This window comes from Pogona vitticeps, chromosome 5 (genome assembly GCF_051106095.1).
Source record: "Pogona vitticeps strain Pit_001003342236 chromosome 5, PviZW2.1, whole genome shotgun sequence".
NCBI classification, from domain to species: Eukaryota; Metazoa; Chordata; class Lepidosauria; order Squamata; family Agamidae; genus Pogona; species Pogona vitticeps.
The window spans coordinates 182,012,521-182,030,109 of record NC_135787.1 but is presented as its reverse complement, the minus strand read 5'-3'; the positions used below and the strand labels follow the sequence as shown (position 1 = coordinate 182,030,109).

The window sequence follows — 17,589 nt, the reverse complement described above, 5'->3', positions numbered from 1 at the left end:
CCACCATCTTCTGGTTGACCCTCCTCAACGTGAAGCCCCTTTGGTACAAAAGGCTCCAGACGATTACAATAACTTATGACCACCATGCCGCCCTGAACGTACAGGATCACATTTGATTTCAAAAGCTACAGTTGTGTTCAAAATTATTCAACCCCCAATGCTGTAAAGGGGTTTAGGGACTATAGTGTACATTTGGAATTCTATTCAGAATGAAATCCTACAAGGATGTTTTAAAGAACCAAATGCAACTAAAATAACATCAATTGTTTATGTAATACAGTAGTAAATGTTTCTTTTGTGGTTTCTTCATTGCCACAATTATTCAACTCCTTAAAGACTACCACTCTGAAGAAGAGAGGTTCATTCAGGTGTTTTCGATCAGGTATTGAAAACACCTGTGGATGTCACCAAGCACCAATCAAGCATAATAAGCACCAATTAGGCAACTTTAAAATGACTGTGATACTCAGCTCCTTCTAGACATTTACTGGTGTGGTTACAAACATGGTGAAGTCAAGAGAATGGTCCAGGAAGACAAGAGAAGAGGTGATTTGTCTTCACAGGAAGGGCAATGGCTATAAGAAGATTGCAAAGAAGTTAAACATACCAAGAGACACCATAGGAAGCATCATTCACAAATTCAAGGCAAAGGGCACTGTTGAAATGCTACCTGGTCGTGGAAGAAAGAAGATGCTGACTTCGACTACTGTGCGCTACCTAAAGCGTAGAGTGGTGAAAAGTCCCCGTGTGACTGCTGAGGAACTGAAAAAAGATTTGTCAGATGTGGGTATAGAAGTTTCAGCTCAGACAATAAGGCGCACACTGCGTAATGAACGTCTCCATGCCAGAACCCCCAGGCGCACCCCCTTGCTGTCTCCCAAGAATAAGAAGAGTCAACTGCAGTATGCCAAAAGTCATGTGGGCAAACCACAAAAGTTGTGGGATAGTGTTCTGTGGACTGATGAAACAAAATTAGAACTGTTTGGGCCCATGGATCAACGCTATGTTTGGAGGAGGAAGAACAAGGCATATGACGAAAAGAACACCTTGTCTACTGTGAAGCATGGCGGAGGGTCAATAATGCTTTGGGGCTGTTTTGCTTCTGCAGGTACAGGGAAGCTTCAGCGTGTACAAAGTACCATGAATTCTCTTCAGTACCAGGAGATATTGGATGAAAATGTGATGCAGTCCGTCACACACCTGAGGCTTGGGAGACGTTGGACCTTTCAACAGGACAATGATCCCAAGCATACCTCCAAGTCCACTAGAGCATGGTTGCAGAGGAAAGGCTGGAACATTTTGGAGTGGCCATCACAGTCACCAGACTTAAATCCGATTAAGAACCTCTGGTGGGACTTAAAGAAAGCAGTTGCAGTGCGCAAGCCTAAGAATTTGACTGAACTGGAGGCTTTTGCCCATGAGGAATGGGCGAAGATACCCGTAGATCGCTGCAAGACACTTGTGTCAAGCTATGCTTCACGTTTAAAAGCTGTTATAACTGTAAAAGGATGTTGTACTAAGTACTAAGATTGATTGTCACTTGGGGGTTGAATAAAAACTAATAATGATGTGAGCACAGAAAAGACATTTGTGGTTATTTCATTATAAACTTAAGGTTATATTTCTCTGACCTACAAGTGCCTCTTTCATGTAAATGTAAGCAAGATGACTGAATGATCAAAATCAATGTCAAAATGGCCAAAACATTCAATTTCAGTGGGGGTTGAATAATTTTGAACACAACTGTACGCAGGGTTGGGCCGGGTTATTCCTTAGATGAGAGACAACCTGAGATCTCCAGATAAAACAAGGAGAAATCATTCTGCTTAATGAGCTCCAGAAAGCCATTGCCAGTCAGCCATTGTCCATCAGTGTAAACTTAGTATTATCAACAGAGTCAGACCATCAAATCAGAGTTTGACTCAGTGCAAGGGAGCTTCCTAAGTTCCTTATCAATTTGTACTTTGCCAACCTTCCAGATTGCTCAGGCAGGTGCTTAGGGCATTCTTCCCTGACTGTTTTATCTTGTGGGTCCAATTAGGCCGTGACTGGCCTAGGAGCAGGCCTGATATGAAGCCCAGGTCTAATCTAACATTCTAGCCCCTGTGCCACTCTTCCATTTTCACACACTGGCAACCTTGGATTACCCCCACACACACACACGAGTGCAAATCCAGCATGTTCATTTCCCCCCTGAGGTACTTCTTTCTGTTTGTCTTTTAGAAATGATTCCTGTGAAACAGAAGTTCAGCTGGAGAGGAGAAGGTCACTGGAGATGCTTACACCGATCTGCAGCTGTATCACAACATAACAGCACGTGTAACTGATACATAAAGTAAAGGAAAGAAGGAACACAGTTACACAAATCATAGTCAGCAGAGTACCCTCTGCAGGGAACCCCCGCTGGGCACAAAGCCACCCAAACGTTCTTGGCATTCCGAAAAAGCACCTTCCTTTCTGGATCTTACCATTCCCAGCTTGACAATGGCCACCAAGGCGGGCCTGCCCCCTGCCCTGTCTTCCCTGCAACACCGACAAAGTTCCAGTTAAAACAAAACAGGATAAATACACAAAAACTGAGGGGCGGGGAAGGAGAAGCAAATACAAAAAGGAATAGGCCACAGCAAATAAATATTAGTTTAGACAACTCAACAAATGTGGTGGTGGTGCTCATTCTCCAGAAGTAGTGTCCACTTGGTGTCCATCCGTAATTCTACTCCAAATCTAAGAGCACAGCCGTTTTATCCTATCACAGGGGGGCTGAACAGAGAAAAGTAGACATGTCTACATCCGACTCTTGAATTCTTGAGGTACCAAAACCTTGGTCCAATGTTCATAATTGATCTTGAGCCAATAACACAGTCAGCCTTCAAACGCTGGGTCTGAAGCACGCGTGTCTGAAGACGTCTCCTCCAGCTTTCTCTCTATTGCTTTGAGCCAGTTCATTTTTGAAGGACATGACTCCATGGGGTGCTCCACGTTGGAGGTATCTCTGGAGTATAGGCAGTGTCACGGTGGCTGGCTGATTTTCCCCCCAAGCATCTGCCATTTCCCCTTGTCTTACTGTGTGCTAATGATGGATTATCCATTGCTAACCCTGCCTGTTCCTGACTTTTGTAAATCTCATCAGAGGTCCATGGAGAAAGTTCATTGCCGTTTTGATTAAATATTGCACTTTCCGTAACCTTTAAGCCCAACCTGCAGATTGAAAATAAAGAATTAAGAAGGAAGATAATGCAAGGGGGAAAAGTCCTTTTGGTAGTGTTGTATGTTTATGCACACCATTAAACTGTTCATGTCACCAAGCTGAATTTGGTCTTGTATTGCAAACTTAAAAAAAACAAGTCCAGAAAGTAGATTCCAAACAAGACACCACAGGTTCTTTAAGGCTATGTCTTCCCAGAGCTTCTGGATGTAACATCTTTTGTTGTTTGTTTGTTTGTCCGGGTTCTGCAAATCAGCTGTTGTCCATGGCAAATCAGAAAGCAATTAATGAAACAAAATAAGAGAGAGAATTAAAATCTGAAGCAAGGGAAGATGGAGACATTTCATGTTTTTACCTGCAAATGAGAAAGGAAAGGAGGAGGAGCAGTAGTAGCAAGTACCGTATGTGAATAATCAACCGGATGTATTCGCAAAGGCTTTCACGACCGGGATCTAATGGTTGTTGTGGGTTTTTCGGGCTCTTTGGCCGTGTTCTGTTCTAATATCCGGTTGTTGTGGGTTTTTCGGGCTCGTCAGATCACGGCCAAAGAGCCGAAAAAACGGATATTATTTAAAAATGGCTCTCAATTAAATAAATTATTTTGAGTTCATTAATCATTTGCAGTAGGATCCCCAGATCCTAGGGGGACCCATTCCATGCTCTACCACAAATGTCTGAAACTGCAGAGAGTAGCAAACCCTGTAGACAACATACAGCGTGGTAGGAACAAAGGCCATAAGGCCCACCTTCTTGTATGTTGTATATAGAGCTGTAGAGATGGGCATGTACTGCTGTTCTGCTGTCCAGCCCAGTTTGGTGGGTCAGTCACTCAGCTTCTGTGGGCACCCCAGCTTCTTAGCCTTGCCTCCTCTGGCAGGCATCTGCTCAAGAGGCCTGGATTATAATTCAATACTAACTGGAACCATGTGATTCGGCGCGCAGTAGGAAAGGCCTACTCTAACATCATAACTTCCATCTATCTGCCACTGAAAGTTACACTGCTGGCACTGCGCCCCCAGAAATATGCAACAGCATTCTAGCCAGTGCCCTGTGCCACCCCCAAAGCACTTCTGCGTTGCACAATTGGTCATGTTGAGGACACACGGCTGATTGGGCCACTGGAGACCACAATTCCTTATTGCTGGCCAACATGCTCAGCACATTTTCAACCAGTGCAACTTTATGTTATGCTGGCACAAACAGGATATGGCTATTAAAAGGAAACTGAACTGGCCCGGATTAATCTGTGTGCTCACGCACAGGCAAAGCCCCACTAGAAAAGCATTAACTCGTTATACAGTGGTGCCTCACTTAACGATTGCCCCGCATTACGACGAATCTGCTTTACGATGATCTTTTCAATGGTCAAAATGATGGTCTAAATGGGGGAATTTTGCTTAGCAATGATCGGTTCCCTGCTTCGGGAACCGATTTTCGCTTTACAATGATCAAAAACAGCTGATCATCGGGTTTTCAAAATGGTCGCTGGGTGCCTAAAATGGCTCCCTGCTGTGCTTAGGGATGGATTCCTCGCTATACAGGCAGCCTCCTCTGGCAGGCATCTGCTCAAGAGGCCTGGATTATAATTCAATACTAACTGGAACCATGTGATTCGGCGCGCAGTAGGAAAGGCCTACTCTAACATCATAACTTCCATCTATCTGCCACTGAAAGTTACACTGCTGGCACTGCGCCCCCAGAAATATGCAACAGCATTCTAGCCAGTGCCCTGTGCCACCCCCAAAGCACTTCTGCGTTGCACAATTGGTCATGTTGAGGACACACGGCTGATTGGGCCACTGGAGACCACAATTCCTTATTGCTGGCCAACATGCTCAGCACATTTTCAACCAGTGCAACTTTATGTTATGCTGGCACAAACAGGATATGGCTATTAAAAGGAAACTGAACTGGCCCGGATTAATCTGTGTGCTCACGCACAGGCAAAGCCCCACTAGAAAAGCATTAACTCGTTATACAGTGGTGCCTCACTTAACGATTGCCCCGCATTACGACGAATCTGCTTTACGATGATCTTTTCAATGGTCAAAATGATGGTCTAAATGGGGGAATTTTGCTTAGCAATGATCGGTTCCCTGCTTCGGGAACCGATTTTCGCTTTACAATGATCAAAAACAGCTGATCATCGGGTTTTCAAAATGGTCGCTGGGTGCCTAAAATGGCTCCCTGCTGTGCTTAGGGATGGATTCCTCGCTATACAGGCAGCGAAAATGGCCACCATATGGAGGATCTTTGCTGGGCGGTGAGTTTTTAACCCATTGGAACGCACTGAACGGGTTTCAATGCGTTTCAATAAGGTTTTTAATTTTGCTTTACTATGTTTTTGCTTAACGGCGATTTTCCTGGAATGGATTATCGTTGTTAAGCGAGGCACCACTGTATTGGAGGCAGAAATGCAGGGAGAATGGACTTCACATCAGCCTTAGTGGTCAATACTCTGGGACTGTAGACAATCTTTAAAGCCTAGACTTTGAGAGGAGACCTCTGGTGTTGCTTCTGTGCTTAGCAAGCACAGGTAGGCTTCGCCTACCTGAAACTAGATGTGGAGAATCCAGCTGCTACATGGCAACTGGTTCAGAGGATCTGACAGTTGCCATCAATAAAGGCCTCTGCATTAATATTTATGACAGCAGCTGCTCCTGCATGAGCAGCAGCGTTGTCAAAAGCGAGTACAGCAGCCAAGGGATGGCTTTCCTAACTTACCACCCGTGACTTGGAATTACGACTTGCTGACATTCTCATATATGACGTCGCTGATGCAGAACTGCTGTTTCTTCTTTAGCCACATTAATTGCACACACTGATGAATAAAAATGAATTGTTCCTGCGGAAAGACAACAACAAGGCTCTGTTTCACCTCCAGAAGGCGAGCTTTCTGGATCCGTGCGCTCAAATCCATTACATTTGCTTCCCCCCACCTCCTGTCCTCCAGGGTTTTAAGAGTGCTCTTCCATACCTTGGCCACAGAAAAGCAAACTGCAAATTGTAAACCCCCAAACGTCACTTTTTCATGCTTTAATCCTGATTAGTCCCAACCTTTTCCTCTGCCTCCCGGAAGTGATTACTGCCCTCAGTTGTGACGAAGAAAATCAACTGGGGGTGGGCAACTTGTGGTCCATCTGTTCCATGTGGCTGTCATGGGGGGCATCCTACCATGTTTGGAGGGGTCTTGGTACTCTGTCCTCCACTCTGTAAACTTTGTGCATGAAGGCTGTACATTAAAACTCCCAATTTTTTAAAGAAAGCAGCAGAATCAAGCATCTTCCAGGGATGTGTGTCTGCATCCTCTAGTCCTCTAAAGACTGCTAGTTCCTTCTGTGAACCACCCTTTTGTTGCTATTGATGATGATAATAACAACAATAATAATAAAAGAAACAAAGACTGACCTGCCTACCAATCTAGTATACAAATAAGTTTGCTTTGTGATGACCTGCAGAGGTAGGTCCGTCAACATCTGTCAATTCTATTTACCATTTCTGGTGCACAGCTACCTTTCCATAAAACAGATCAAAATTAGTGCTTAGAAAGTGATATGGGTGTACTGAAACTACCTTAGGTGAGCATGTTAGGAGGATGATCACAATCCTGGAGCATGATCCTACAAAGATTCAATTATGCTTAATTTCACCATACCATTCTATTCATTCTTTTGCAAAGTCACTGGTTTTCCTCATTGCTTCCTTTTGAGACTGTACCCTGATTAAGAATTGCAAGCTTACTTCAGGTCATCACCGCTGTAACAGGCAACTACAGGCAACAGCTGGGTGCACACTGGATAAGGGTGCAAGGAAAATCACACATTTCTTGCTGTCAATGGAAAAGTCTGTCTCAACACACCAGGACTCCCTGCTGAACAAATGGTCAAACTCTGTGAGGGTTGTGTATTTTTGTTTTGTTTTTTGCTCCAGCACCTGCACAAAACCTTGCCTTTTTACATGTTACCAAATGCAAGAAGAAATGCAAAAATTTTATGTGCAATTGCACTTTTTTGAGCAAAAAAAGAGGTTTCTGCCATTTTTTTCTGCGAAAAAGTGGTGAAACACAACAACAGCATGAAAATTCTTGCTATCTCAACAGCTCCCCGACAACTGATGGTCAGCCCTTCAGCTCTTGAGGCCACTTGGAAGAACCCCCTCTTCTGCCACACCACCCGTCAATACAAGGCAGCAGCTGGGGGTGTGTGTGATCAGGGAGAACAGAGAGGGAAGAGGAGGAAAGGGAAGGGTGTGGAAAGGGAAAGAGGGGGCGGCAACTGCCCTTCCTTCCTTTTTATCTCCCCTATTCCTGCCTCAAGCTCCACCCTCTTTTTCTTCTCCTTTCCCGCCTTTTCCTCCTGGACCTCCTCCATCGTTGTTTTCTGCATTCTTTCACTCAGTTCCTCTATCACTGTCCTCGTAGGTTCTGGTGCTGGCTGGGGTCTTGCCTCCTCATCCTCGTTGTGGAGGAGGGACGGCTCCCCAGCGAGTGCGGTATCCCTCTCGCCTTCTATCTCACAGTGTTCACATATGTGGAGTTGTTCCACAACCACCACATAATAAATGGAGCTCTACCAGAGGGGCAGAAAAACTCACTCTCCTGTCACAGTAGTCCATGTATGCATGTGCTCCCTGTGTACACTAAAATCTAAATCAAGTTTTCTTAAGGAGAACCCGGTACAGCAGTGGGGGGGGGGAGGGTTTGATCTGGTATAGTGGCACAACCTGTGCACTGGGAAGCCCCACATTCAAATCACACCTGTGCTGTAAAACCAACCAGAGACTATTAGATGAGTTTGAAGACTGTGTCTGCAATATGGGTGCAAGAATGCCCAGTCTTCCTTTCCAGCTTGTGTTAAGCTGTAGATGCAACAAATATTTGGAAATGTCCACATCCTCAACAAAAAGGGACGTCTGGACACCAATTGCTGCATGATGATTCGCTCCTTCATGACAGCAAAAAGACCAGCGCGTCTTTGGATGCCATCACTAGGGCTAGTAAAACAAAAACTTTGCATCTTATGCAGAAACTTGTATTTTGTGTGAAAATGCACTTTGTGCAAAATACAGTGGTTTCCACAATACACAGCTTTTTTTGTGCAAAAAACACTTCTGGAAAATTTCCGCAAAATAAATCCTGTAACTCAAAAAATGTACAACAATCCTCATAATATCAATCACCAAGGAGAAAACCCTTGCCCTTTTGCTCTCTCCTATGAGAATGAAATAAATGAATAATTACATCCTTATTGCTGAAAAAATACGAGGCAGCTGCTCTGAATATTCCCAAGCACTGATAATTTGGCTACTCCACGAACATTTGTCCTGGTTTTCCAAACGGAAAGACTGCACAGGAATATTATTTAGCCCTTTCCAAAATATTTGACAGGTTTAGACTGCACGGCTGAGGGTGGGGTTTGCAAGAAAATTCAGTCACCAGCTCTGTTGAGCTCTCAACCATTCTCTGAAAGGCAAACCTCCAGACCATTTCTTAACTGCATGCCACAACTTTCCCTCCTATTTCACCCAGAAGACTTGGGAACAATGTGGCGAGACTGACCAATTAATTTTCCACCCCATGAAGAAATCTGAAACCAGGTGAAAGGCGAGGGCAGTGAGGTTTCAGGTTTTCTACTGAAAGATTCACAAGGCATGCATCCTGCGCCTGAAGCAACACGGACCTCTAGTGGTAAAGAGTAAGGAAACAATAGTTTTTGGGGGCTCAACTGAGAAAGGAAGGATTGAAATAGATTCTCACTGAAAGCACAGATAATTCAGTATGTACATGTCTGATTTTCGTTCCTAAAATAGCAGGGAGCAGGTGGGAATTGTGTAAAAAGGGCTTCTAGAAAGCACTTTCTTCTGTTCAGTATACCTGGTGCAAATTACACACAAACGCAAAGATGGAGGAGCCTCGGTGCTGGGTGATTTTAACTGGGACCACCCGTTTAAAAACTCATGGCGTAACACGGTACCGATCTTTCCATACTCCCTCTCTCGCTCCCGCCTTCTTTCTCGTTTGCTTACCCAATACCGTATCTGTTCACCCAAACAAACAAAAAGCATTAGAGGTAGCGGCGTGTGTTCTGTGCAGTCAAGCTGAAATCAACTTATAGCAGCCCTAATAAAGATTTCAAGGTAAATGAGACATTTAAGGAGTAGTTTTACCAGTTCCGCCTCACTGTGACTTTCCATGGCTGAGCTGAGATTCAAACCCGTTCTAATTTCTATCTACCACATCAAACTGGGTACCAAATTTGAAGTAGCTAACAGAACCAAAACACAAGATTTATAATCTTGATATAACATAAAAACTAATCTACTAGAAACACTGGCTCAAATCCATTTGCATAGTTACACAAAAGGAGTAACTTTTGGGAGTGAATTGCTGTAAGTTAAGAAATCTCCGTAGGCATTATCTGTTCAAAACCAAGTCATGCAACTTGGCATAGGACAGATAATGCCTACAAAGGTTTCTTAACAGCAATTTGTTTCAAAACTTTACACTTTTTATGTAACTGCGCAACAGGATTTCAGCCACTGTACCTCTCAAACACAAGTCTTATGACCCCTTAGAACTGGAAACATTTTATCTGGCATCTGCGTTTGTGGAATGTGGCCCACTTCTTCAAAGGCATGGAGTATACCCTCCAGTAGATAGCCATTTACTCTTCCTGTCTTTATTCTGAGTTAGGCATCCTTCAGTCTCGAAAGACTATGGTAATGTGCTCTGTATGGAGGACGTATATATGGCTGAAATCTCTGTCTATTGGAGGCTACACTTCATCTCTCTGAAGAAACAGGCTGCACTGCACAATAAAAGGTAAAGGTTCCCCTTGACAACTTTTGTCCAGTCATTTTCGACTCTAGAGGGTGGTGCTCATCCCCGTTTCCAAGCCGCAGAGCCAGCGTTTGTCCGAAGACAATCTTCTGTGGTCACATGGCCAGTGTGACTTAGACACAGAACATCATTACCTTCCCACCGAGGCGGTCCCTATTTATCTACTCGCATTTGCATGCTTTCGAACCGCTAGGTTGGCGGGAGCTGGGACAAGCGACGGGTGCTCATTCCGTCACGTGGATTCGATCTTACAGCTGAAGATCTACAGACCTTACAGCACAGAGGCTTCTGCGGTTTAACCTGCAGCGCCACCACTGCACAATAGCTTATGCTAAATATACCAGTTAGTCTTCAAAGTGGCACAAGACTTTTTACCGCCTTTGCTGCTGCAGATTAACATGAATCTCCCGCTTGAAGACTATGACCAAGACGATGCAAAAAGCTTTGGAGGTAAAGAGCAATATTTTTGGTCTCTCTCTTTCATTAGGCTGTCCTTCATGCAACAAGTTGAGCACCCAAATTCACAACCAGTGCCCAAGTGGTCACCAGACAGAGAGGCTTTGGCTGGGAGGTTGAGAACTGTAGCTTGATGACCCTGACACCCTCGTGTAAAGAAAGCCTATATATCCCTCCGTGTTTCAGGACAAGTCACCCCCTTTCAGGATTCACACATTCGCCACAGCAAAATGGCCGCCAAATTTCACAGACAGACACCTGCACGCACGCACACACACAGGCCTATGATGCTGATTAGTGGCAAGGAGGTAAGAAAAAGAACAGACCTCTTTTCAACCTTTGCATAAGGTACGGAGCTGGCCAGAAAGAAGCCATGGGGAGATTAGGTGCATGTGTCACTCAGCAGGGCCGGAACTGAAAAGGGGCCAATGTCTCCTTTCATACATGACGAAGCACAAGCCAAGACTCACCCTCTAAAGGTAAGGTGCATGCCATGCCACTCACAATGTGCTGTGATGAGGCAACAGACAGGTTTGTTAGTGGTGGAGGTTACAGCGAAGTCCGTTGCTGGCACAGCCACAACGGTCTAGGTGATGCAAGCGGGTGGGTCGAACCGTATGCTCTCAGGAGCTCAGCCAAACTAACTACCGCTGAGAGCAACTTGGAAACATAACGGCATTCTAATAAATGGAGATGTATCTGTCAAGCTGATCCCATGAAATATGCTTTTATCTTTTTCTTTTAATCATAGTGATGCTTGGTCGAGATTTTGGATTTTCTCTTCTTTTCGCAGGTTGCCAAACAAAAAAGGAGAGGAGAAAGCCAGATGATTAAAGCAGGACCTCCTCCATCTCTCCCTCTCCCCCCTCTCTCACACACACACATTCCATCCCCCCCCGACAAAAATACTCCGGTCCTGCCAACCTGTGCATCATATCCTGCTCCTGAGTGGTACCTACTGCCATGCATTTGACTCATTCTATAATCCTGATCCAGTTTGCCAAAGCATTACAAAGCCCTGCTGTCTGCTACATTTTGTGTGTGAGAGAGAAAAGGGGAGGGGGGATAGAGAGCGAGCGAGAGAGAGAGAGAATGTAGTGATGCTTTGCCAAGGTAACAGGGGGACGGGCCAGCTGGCAAACAGCAGGGCCTCAAAAACAACACGGAAGTTGGCAGCCAATGCCTCTGGGCACTCCGGAGAAAAACTAATGAAGTTCTACTATGCAAACCCATGGAAGGCAGAGATAAGTAAAAGGACAGGCGTTGTAACCGGGCAAGTCTTAGCCCAGCCTTCACCAAACAGGGCGAGGAAAGATAGTTTTGGTCCTGGACTGAGACACCTCCTTAGCCTACAAATGACTGTGGTCACATGTTCAAATGTCCCATTATTGCTTTCTTTGAAATATGTGTTTGCCAGCTTTTAAGAAAAAGCATTCCAGGAGAAAAGATAGGTTTAAATCCTTCTGGCTGGAGGCAGGACCAGATTTATACCCAAACTAAGTGAAGGGACCTGGAGTGTGTTTTTTTTTTAAAGGCAGAAGTAAAACAACAACAACAACAACAACAATAATGAATCAAGCTAATTTTGGAATAATACATTTTTAAAAAATAATGCTATAGGATATCTTTGGGCACATCATGAGAAGACAGGATTTTTGGGAAAAGACAATAATGCTGGGAAAGGCTGAAGGCAGCAGGAAAAGAGGAAGACGAAATACGAGATGAATTGACTCCCTAAAAGAAGCCACAAGTGTGAACTTGCAAGAACTGAACAGGGCTGTTGAGGATAGGACATTCTGGAGTTCACTCCTTCATGGTGATTTGATGGTATGGAACAACAACAACAAACAAAAAGCAAAGTGTGCTGCTTATATATCGCCCTATAGCTCTTAAAGCACTCTCTGGGCGGTTTATAAGTTAATTATGCAGGCTACACATTGCTCACTAACAACAACAAAGGATATCTCAAAGGTGATACAGTTTATGCCTTTGGCATGTCATCATCCAAGTTTGGCATGTGTAATCCAGGCTTGAGTGTTTGCACACATACACACACATATGAAGAGAGAGCGAGAGAGCAGGACAGAGCAAGAGAAGCAGTCAGATCATGCCCGGTCTTCCCCCATCGGGGACTAGTACAGTCCAAGCACAGATTAACTGAATCATCTGCTGTTTGTGTTGCTCAGGCTAAGGTAAGGAATGGAATTGGAGTGCCAGATGAGAATACTTAGGGTACTAGGAATTTGCTTTTCTATATTCTGGTCCTTTAATACATATATATATATTAATTATAGATTTATATTCACTTAAACTTTTTCTATGCCATTGTTGCAGGAAGGGATAAAAATTGCTCAGAGCAATAATCAAATACAGTCTTGTTCTTGGAAATATATAGAATTGGAATTCATACCTCTGTCTGAACCATGGACATCCGATAAGATCTCATGTCGGACACCAGCCCTAATATATCTACAAACTCATGATCACGAATGTGTTGTAAAAGCCGGTCCAGTGCTATGAAAGTCCCTGTTCGTCCCACGCCGGCACTGGAAAACAGAAGAGACATTCAATATCAAACTCTGGAAGAGTGGGAAGGTGCCTGATTCCTACATTGTTCCATTCTGGAAAACCTCACGTACTTTGCAAATATACATTGCAGTTGCAAAATACAATGTCTGTTGCTTACTGTTAGAGTAGGCTCACTGAATCAGTGAGGATCTGGTGAGTCAACTCCATCATAAGCTCCATTGATTTAAATGAGACTACTCTAGGTGCAACTTACTTTTGTGTAGCAAGTTGCAACTAGAATAGACCCACTTGAATTAGTGGAACTTACAGAGGATTTGATTCATTAAATCCCCACCGATTCAATGGACTTGCCCTATGAGACAAGGGCGAGGCAAGAGGATTTCAACCAATCTGTTTCAGAGGACTCATCTCAACCAATTTGTTTCAGAGGACTCATCTCATTATCCTTATTTTTTATTATTAAGCACAATCTCCATGCACACTTTTTGCTGGACAAGTTTCATACATCACCCTTTTTTAAAAAAAAATCAACAACAAACCTTGGGGCATCCGAAACACTGAAAAGTTGTATTTGACATAAGCTTCATTGACTGTCGCCCAAGTCTTCAGATCCAAGAAGTGTAGGTGCCATAAACATTTATATAGCTTGCTATTGATAAAGCTATAATCCAGGTGGCAAAAGAAAATGCAGCACCCCCTATGTTCTTCTGATCTCCCAGAATACCCCTCCCATTCTCTTCTGTGCAAAAGTACTCTTGTGCTTCTAGTGGGTATATGGGACAATTCTGCCATATTTTGAGGGAACCCCTAACCCCCAAATTTAAAAAAAAGCAGGATGGATGGGGGTTCTTCCCGTTAATCCCCCTAATTGCTGTAAAGCAATGAAGCACCACCCACCACAACAACATGGTCCCCCAAGGTTGTTGTGCCACACCCACAGCATTAGCACTCCCCTAAGTTATATGATCATTGTCAGCATCTTAGAATAGCAGAACCTTATGGATCAAGGAGAGACAGTGAGGAACTGGACCCCTAACTTCTGGTTCTGCAGCCAGAGACCTAAACCACTGAGCTGTCCAGCGGCTCTTGACACCCTCCCTGTTTGTGTCACAGAATGGATACAGATCAGCTGAATGCCTAATGGCTGGAACTAGTGCTAGCACAGCATCTGGTTCAAAGAAGATACGTCCCAATGTATCTAATAGTCACATGGAGCCACGCTAGCTATGTCTGCAAATAGTATGGTTTTACAGGGAGCCACTGATCTCTAAATGCCTGGTTAGTTTTTAGAGGATAATGACAGACGTGCTTCTCAGAGTCTTCCCAGAGGTATGGTTGTGGGGACCTTCAAAATTTACTACTCCATCTGGAAGAAGCAACCATGACAGAATATCAAGCAAAGAGACTTTCAAGGGGGAAATCTGGTGATCTTCAGTTGTTTTCAAACACAAAAGACAAAAATAGGTTTGTTGACAGGTGGAAGGCGTTTCTCTCTGTCCATCTCTAGCTTGTGTTTCTTCCAAGAATGGAGGGAGGAGGAATGGGTTTACCTGCAGTGTATGATAATGGGGCCTTTACTTCGCGTGGCCTGCTGCCTCACCATCTGTACAAACTGCAAGATGCTCTCGGCTGCATTTGTGGGAGGGACTCCGTGGTCCGGCCAAGCTGTATAATTAAAATGCATCACGTCCTGCACCTCGTCTGCCTAAGAGGAAAGAGGAACAAAACATTTACATGGCACTTTTCCATGATAAATCAGAAGCTAGGTAGCTAAAAGGGCCTTGACTAAAAGCCTACCAATTAAAACAACAACAAACCTTTTTTTAAAGCTAATTGGTTTTAGACATGCAGGATTGCTATGTTTTTACTAGCATTCTCTTTCCACCCACAAGAGCCTGGTGAAAGATACGTGCTTAGAATGAACGAATTTTGAACCCAGAAATGTGCTTTGCATAACTAGGACACAATGCAGTCCACATCCTATTCATATAAACTTCAATTTCTAATCAGCCAATATTTTCTTCTTTGGATATAACTGAGGAGTAATTTTGCTATGTTCCAGTTAAGAAGTTGGGAATCAGCTGTCTTCGCCTATCCACTGAAAATTTGACTCAAGTCTCAAAACATGTAGAAAGTTAGCTACCTTTTTGGTCTATAACTACGGCCATGCTGATGAGAGAATTCTAGCAATCTCCATTCAGAATAAGTAACTACATTCCACCACTGTTCCAGCCAATGGAAAGATATTTTTGTTTGTTTGTTTATTTATTAAACTTATATGCCGCCCATCTAGACAATGTCTACTCTGGGTGGCTCACAGCAAATAGGATAAAACAATTGAAAAATAACAACAATATTTCAACAAATGGGGGGAACAGAAGTAATAATATTACATGTGCATTTGTCCACACAAAATGTTCTGTTACTTAAACACACATACACACACACGACACAGATATGACACAGTAGGACCCCTGTAGCTGCGGGAGATTGGTTCTAAACTCCCTCTGTAGATGCTGAAAAATGCGTATTTTACCTAATACTATTTTAATAGCAAACACTGTATGTAACACGGTCTCTGGCTTATTCTAGTGGCCAGTTCTGGTAACTTCATCTTTAGAAATACAGTGGCACCTTGCTAGACAGTTACCCCGCATGACAGTATTTTCGCTAGACATTGACTTTTTTGTGATTGCTATAGCGATTCGCAAAACAGTGATTCCTATGGGGGAATTTCGCTGGACAATGTTTGGTCCCTGCTTCGCAAACCGATTTTCGCTAGACAACGATTTTGACAGCTCCCTCTGCACTCGCAAAACGGGTGTTTTTGAGATCTAAGCTTCGCAAGACAGCTATTTAAACAGCTGATCGGCGGTTCGCAAAGCAGCTTTCTTATGGCCGATCTTCACTAGACAATGATGATTCTTCCCCATTGGAACGCATTAAACAGGTTTCAATGCATTGCAATGGGGAAATGCTTTTCGCTAGACAATGATTTCGCTAAACAGTGATTTCAGTGGAACGGATTATCATCGTCTAGCGATGCACCACTGTATGTATTTCTCGGATTATATTTTTAATATTTTCAGGCTGAGGAGGAGTTAATCAGCAGATACTGATCTTACAGATATGGGGATCCTACTGTAATTCTATTGAAACAGTTGAGCACCCTTCGTTAGGACAGTGCCTTTCAGCTGTGATGGAGAAGAGCTCCCATTGTCCCCTGCTATTATGAGTTTGGGACTCGTTGGGTAAGGATAATGGGAGTTGTTGTCAAGCACATCTAGAGGCCGCACATTGGAGTTCAGGGTTTAGGAAAGTTTGAAAGTTCAAACTGCAAGGGAGGAAATTCTTCTAAAATGAGAATTAGATTTACGAGTCTTTTAAAGTTTGGATTTAAAGTCGGCAAGACTAACACTACTTGAGAGAAGCTGTTTGAAACCGTTCACATTGTCTTACATAGCTGATTCTGAAATTCCTTAAAACCCAGTCTGATTGCTCTTCTTCAGATAGCATCTCCACTGTGATATCTCCGTAAGTAACTGGTTCTTCTGTAAAAGGCCAATAGTGGTCACATTTCACCTGGAAACAAAGGAACAAAAATTCAACGGGTTTTTTTTTAAGAGATGAGATTCCTGATCCTGACTTCCTCAATTTTTAATAAACTAAAATTCTCATCCGGAAGGGAATGACCTTAGGCTTGCATGTGAACCAAAACGTGTAAACTTTTATCCCAAATAACTTATACATTTTAATTAAATTTCATATATTTTAAGGTATTTTAAGCTTTGCTGGATAGCCCAGTGGTTTAGGTATCTAGCCAGAGGTTGGGAGTTCAATTCCCCACAGTAGAACAAGCCTGTGTGGCCTTGGGCAAGCTGCACAGTCTTAGGGCACTCCCAGGAGAAAGGAACGACAAACCACTTCTGAGAATTCTCAACCTCAAAAACCCTGAAAAGAATTGAAGAATTGACTTGATACTACTACTACTACTAAGGCAGACCGAAGGGAATTTTAATACCACAAACATGTGTGGCAAGGCTGCTGATTCTGATTTTACAGGGCCACTAAATCTGCTTTTAACTCCCTTAAAATTTAGGCTGAAGTCTGCAGTTGACACACCATCCCTGTGAAATTGGAGTCAGCAATCTCGACTATGCTTTAAGTCAAAGAAGTGCAGCCACTTACTAAAAAGAATTGGCAGTAGGTTCCAGGCAGAAATAAAAGGAAGGGTATCATTCATCGACATAATGGAATTGCCTGTCACAGACCATAATGGTGGCCATTTGTTTGAATGACTTTAAAAGGGGATTCATCAGCTTCACAGGGGTCAATCGACAATTGTTAGCTTTGACAAATCGAATTTGGGAAAGATGAGAACTTGGTTTTGATTTGTTTTTGATAGGAATGTATTAAAATCTGCAAGTTTCTTCATAACCAGGATAGAGACGATGCAAGCAAAAGAGAAAGAGAGAGAAATAAATAAATAAATGTTGATTATGGGAGAATGTGAAATTGTCAGCTTTGCTTATCCAGGCCCCAGGCTTTAAGTTCTTGAAGC

At 43.4% G+C, this 17,589-nt stretch overlaps 1 protein-coding gene across 4 annotated transcripts in view; it reads right to left on the bottom strand.

The window, feature by feature from the left end:
* Window positions 1–2,246: 2,246 nt before the first annotated feature.
* Window positions 2,247–17,589, bottom strand: part of PTPRO (protein tyrosine phosphatase receptor type O) — a 143,529-nt gene continuing 128,186 nt past the window's right edge. For 3 of the 4 annotated variants that reach the window (XM_072999780.2, XM_072999779.2, XM_072999781.2), the window contains 5 exons: window positions 16,488–16,610; window positions 14,579–14,733; window positions 12,910–13,045; window positions 5,930–6,050; window positions 2,247–3,461 (listed from right to left, as the gene is read on the bottom strand). In XM_072999780.2, the coding sequence (XP_072855881.2) occupies window positions 5,946–6,050; window positions 12,910–13,045; window positions 14,579–14,733; window positions 16,488–16,610 (519 nt within the window). In that variant the 3' untranslated portion in view covers window positions 2,247–3,461; window positions 5,930–5,945. The remainder of the gene's footprint in view (window positions 3,462–5,929; window positions 6,051–12,909; window positions 13,046–14,578; window positions 14,734–16,487; window positions 16,611–17,589) is intronic. The other variant, XM_078376378.1, reaches the window with a different exon arrangement.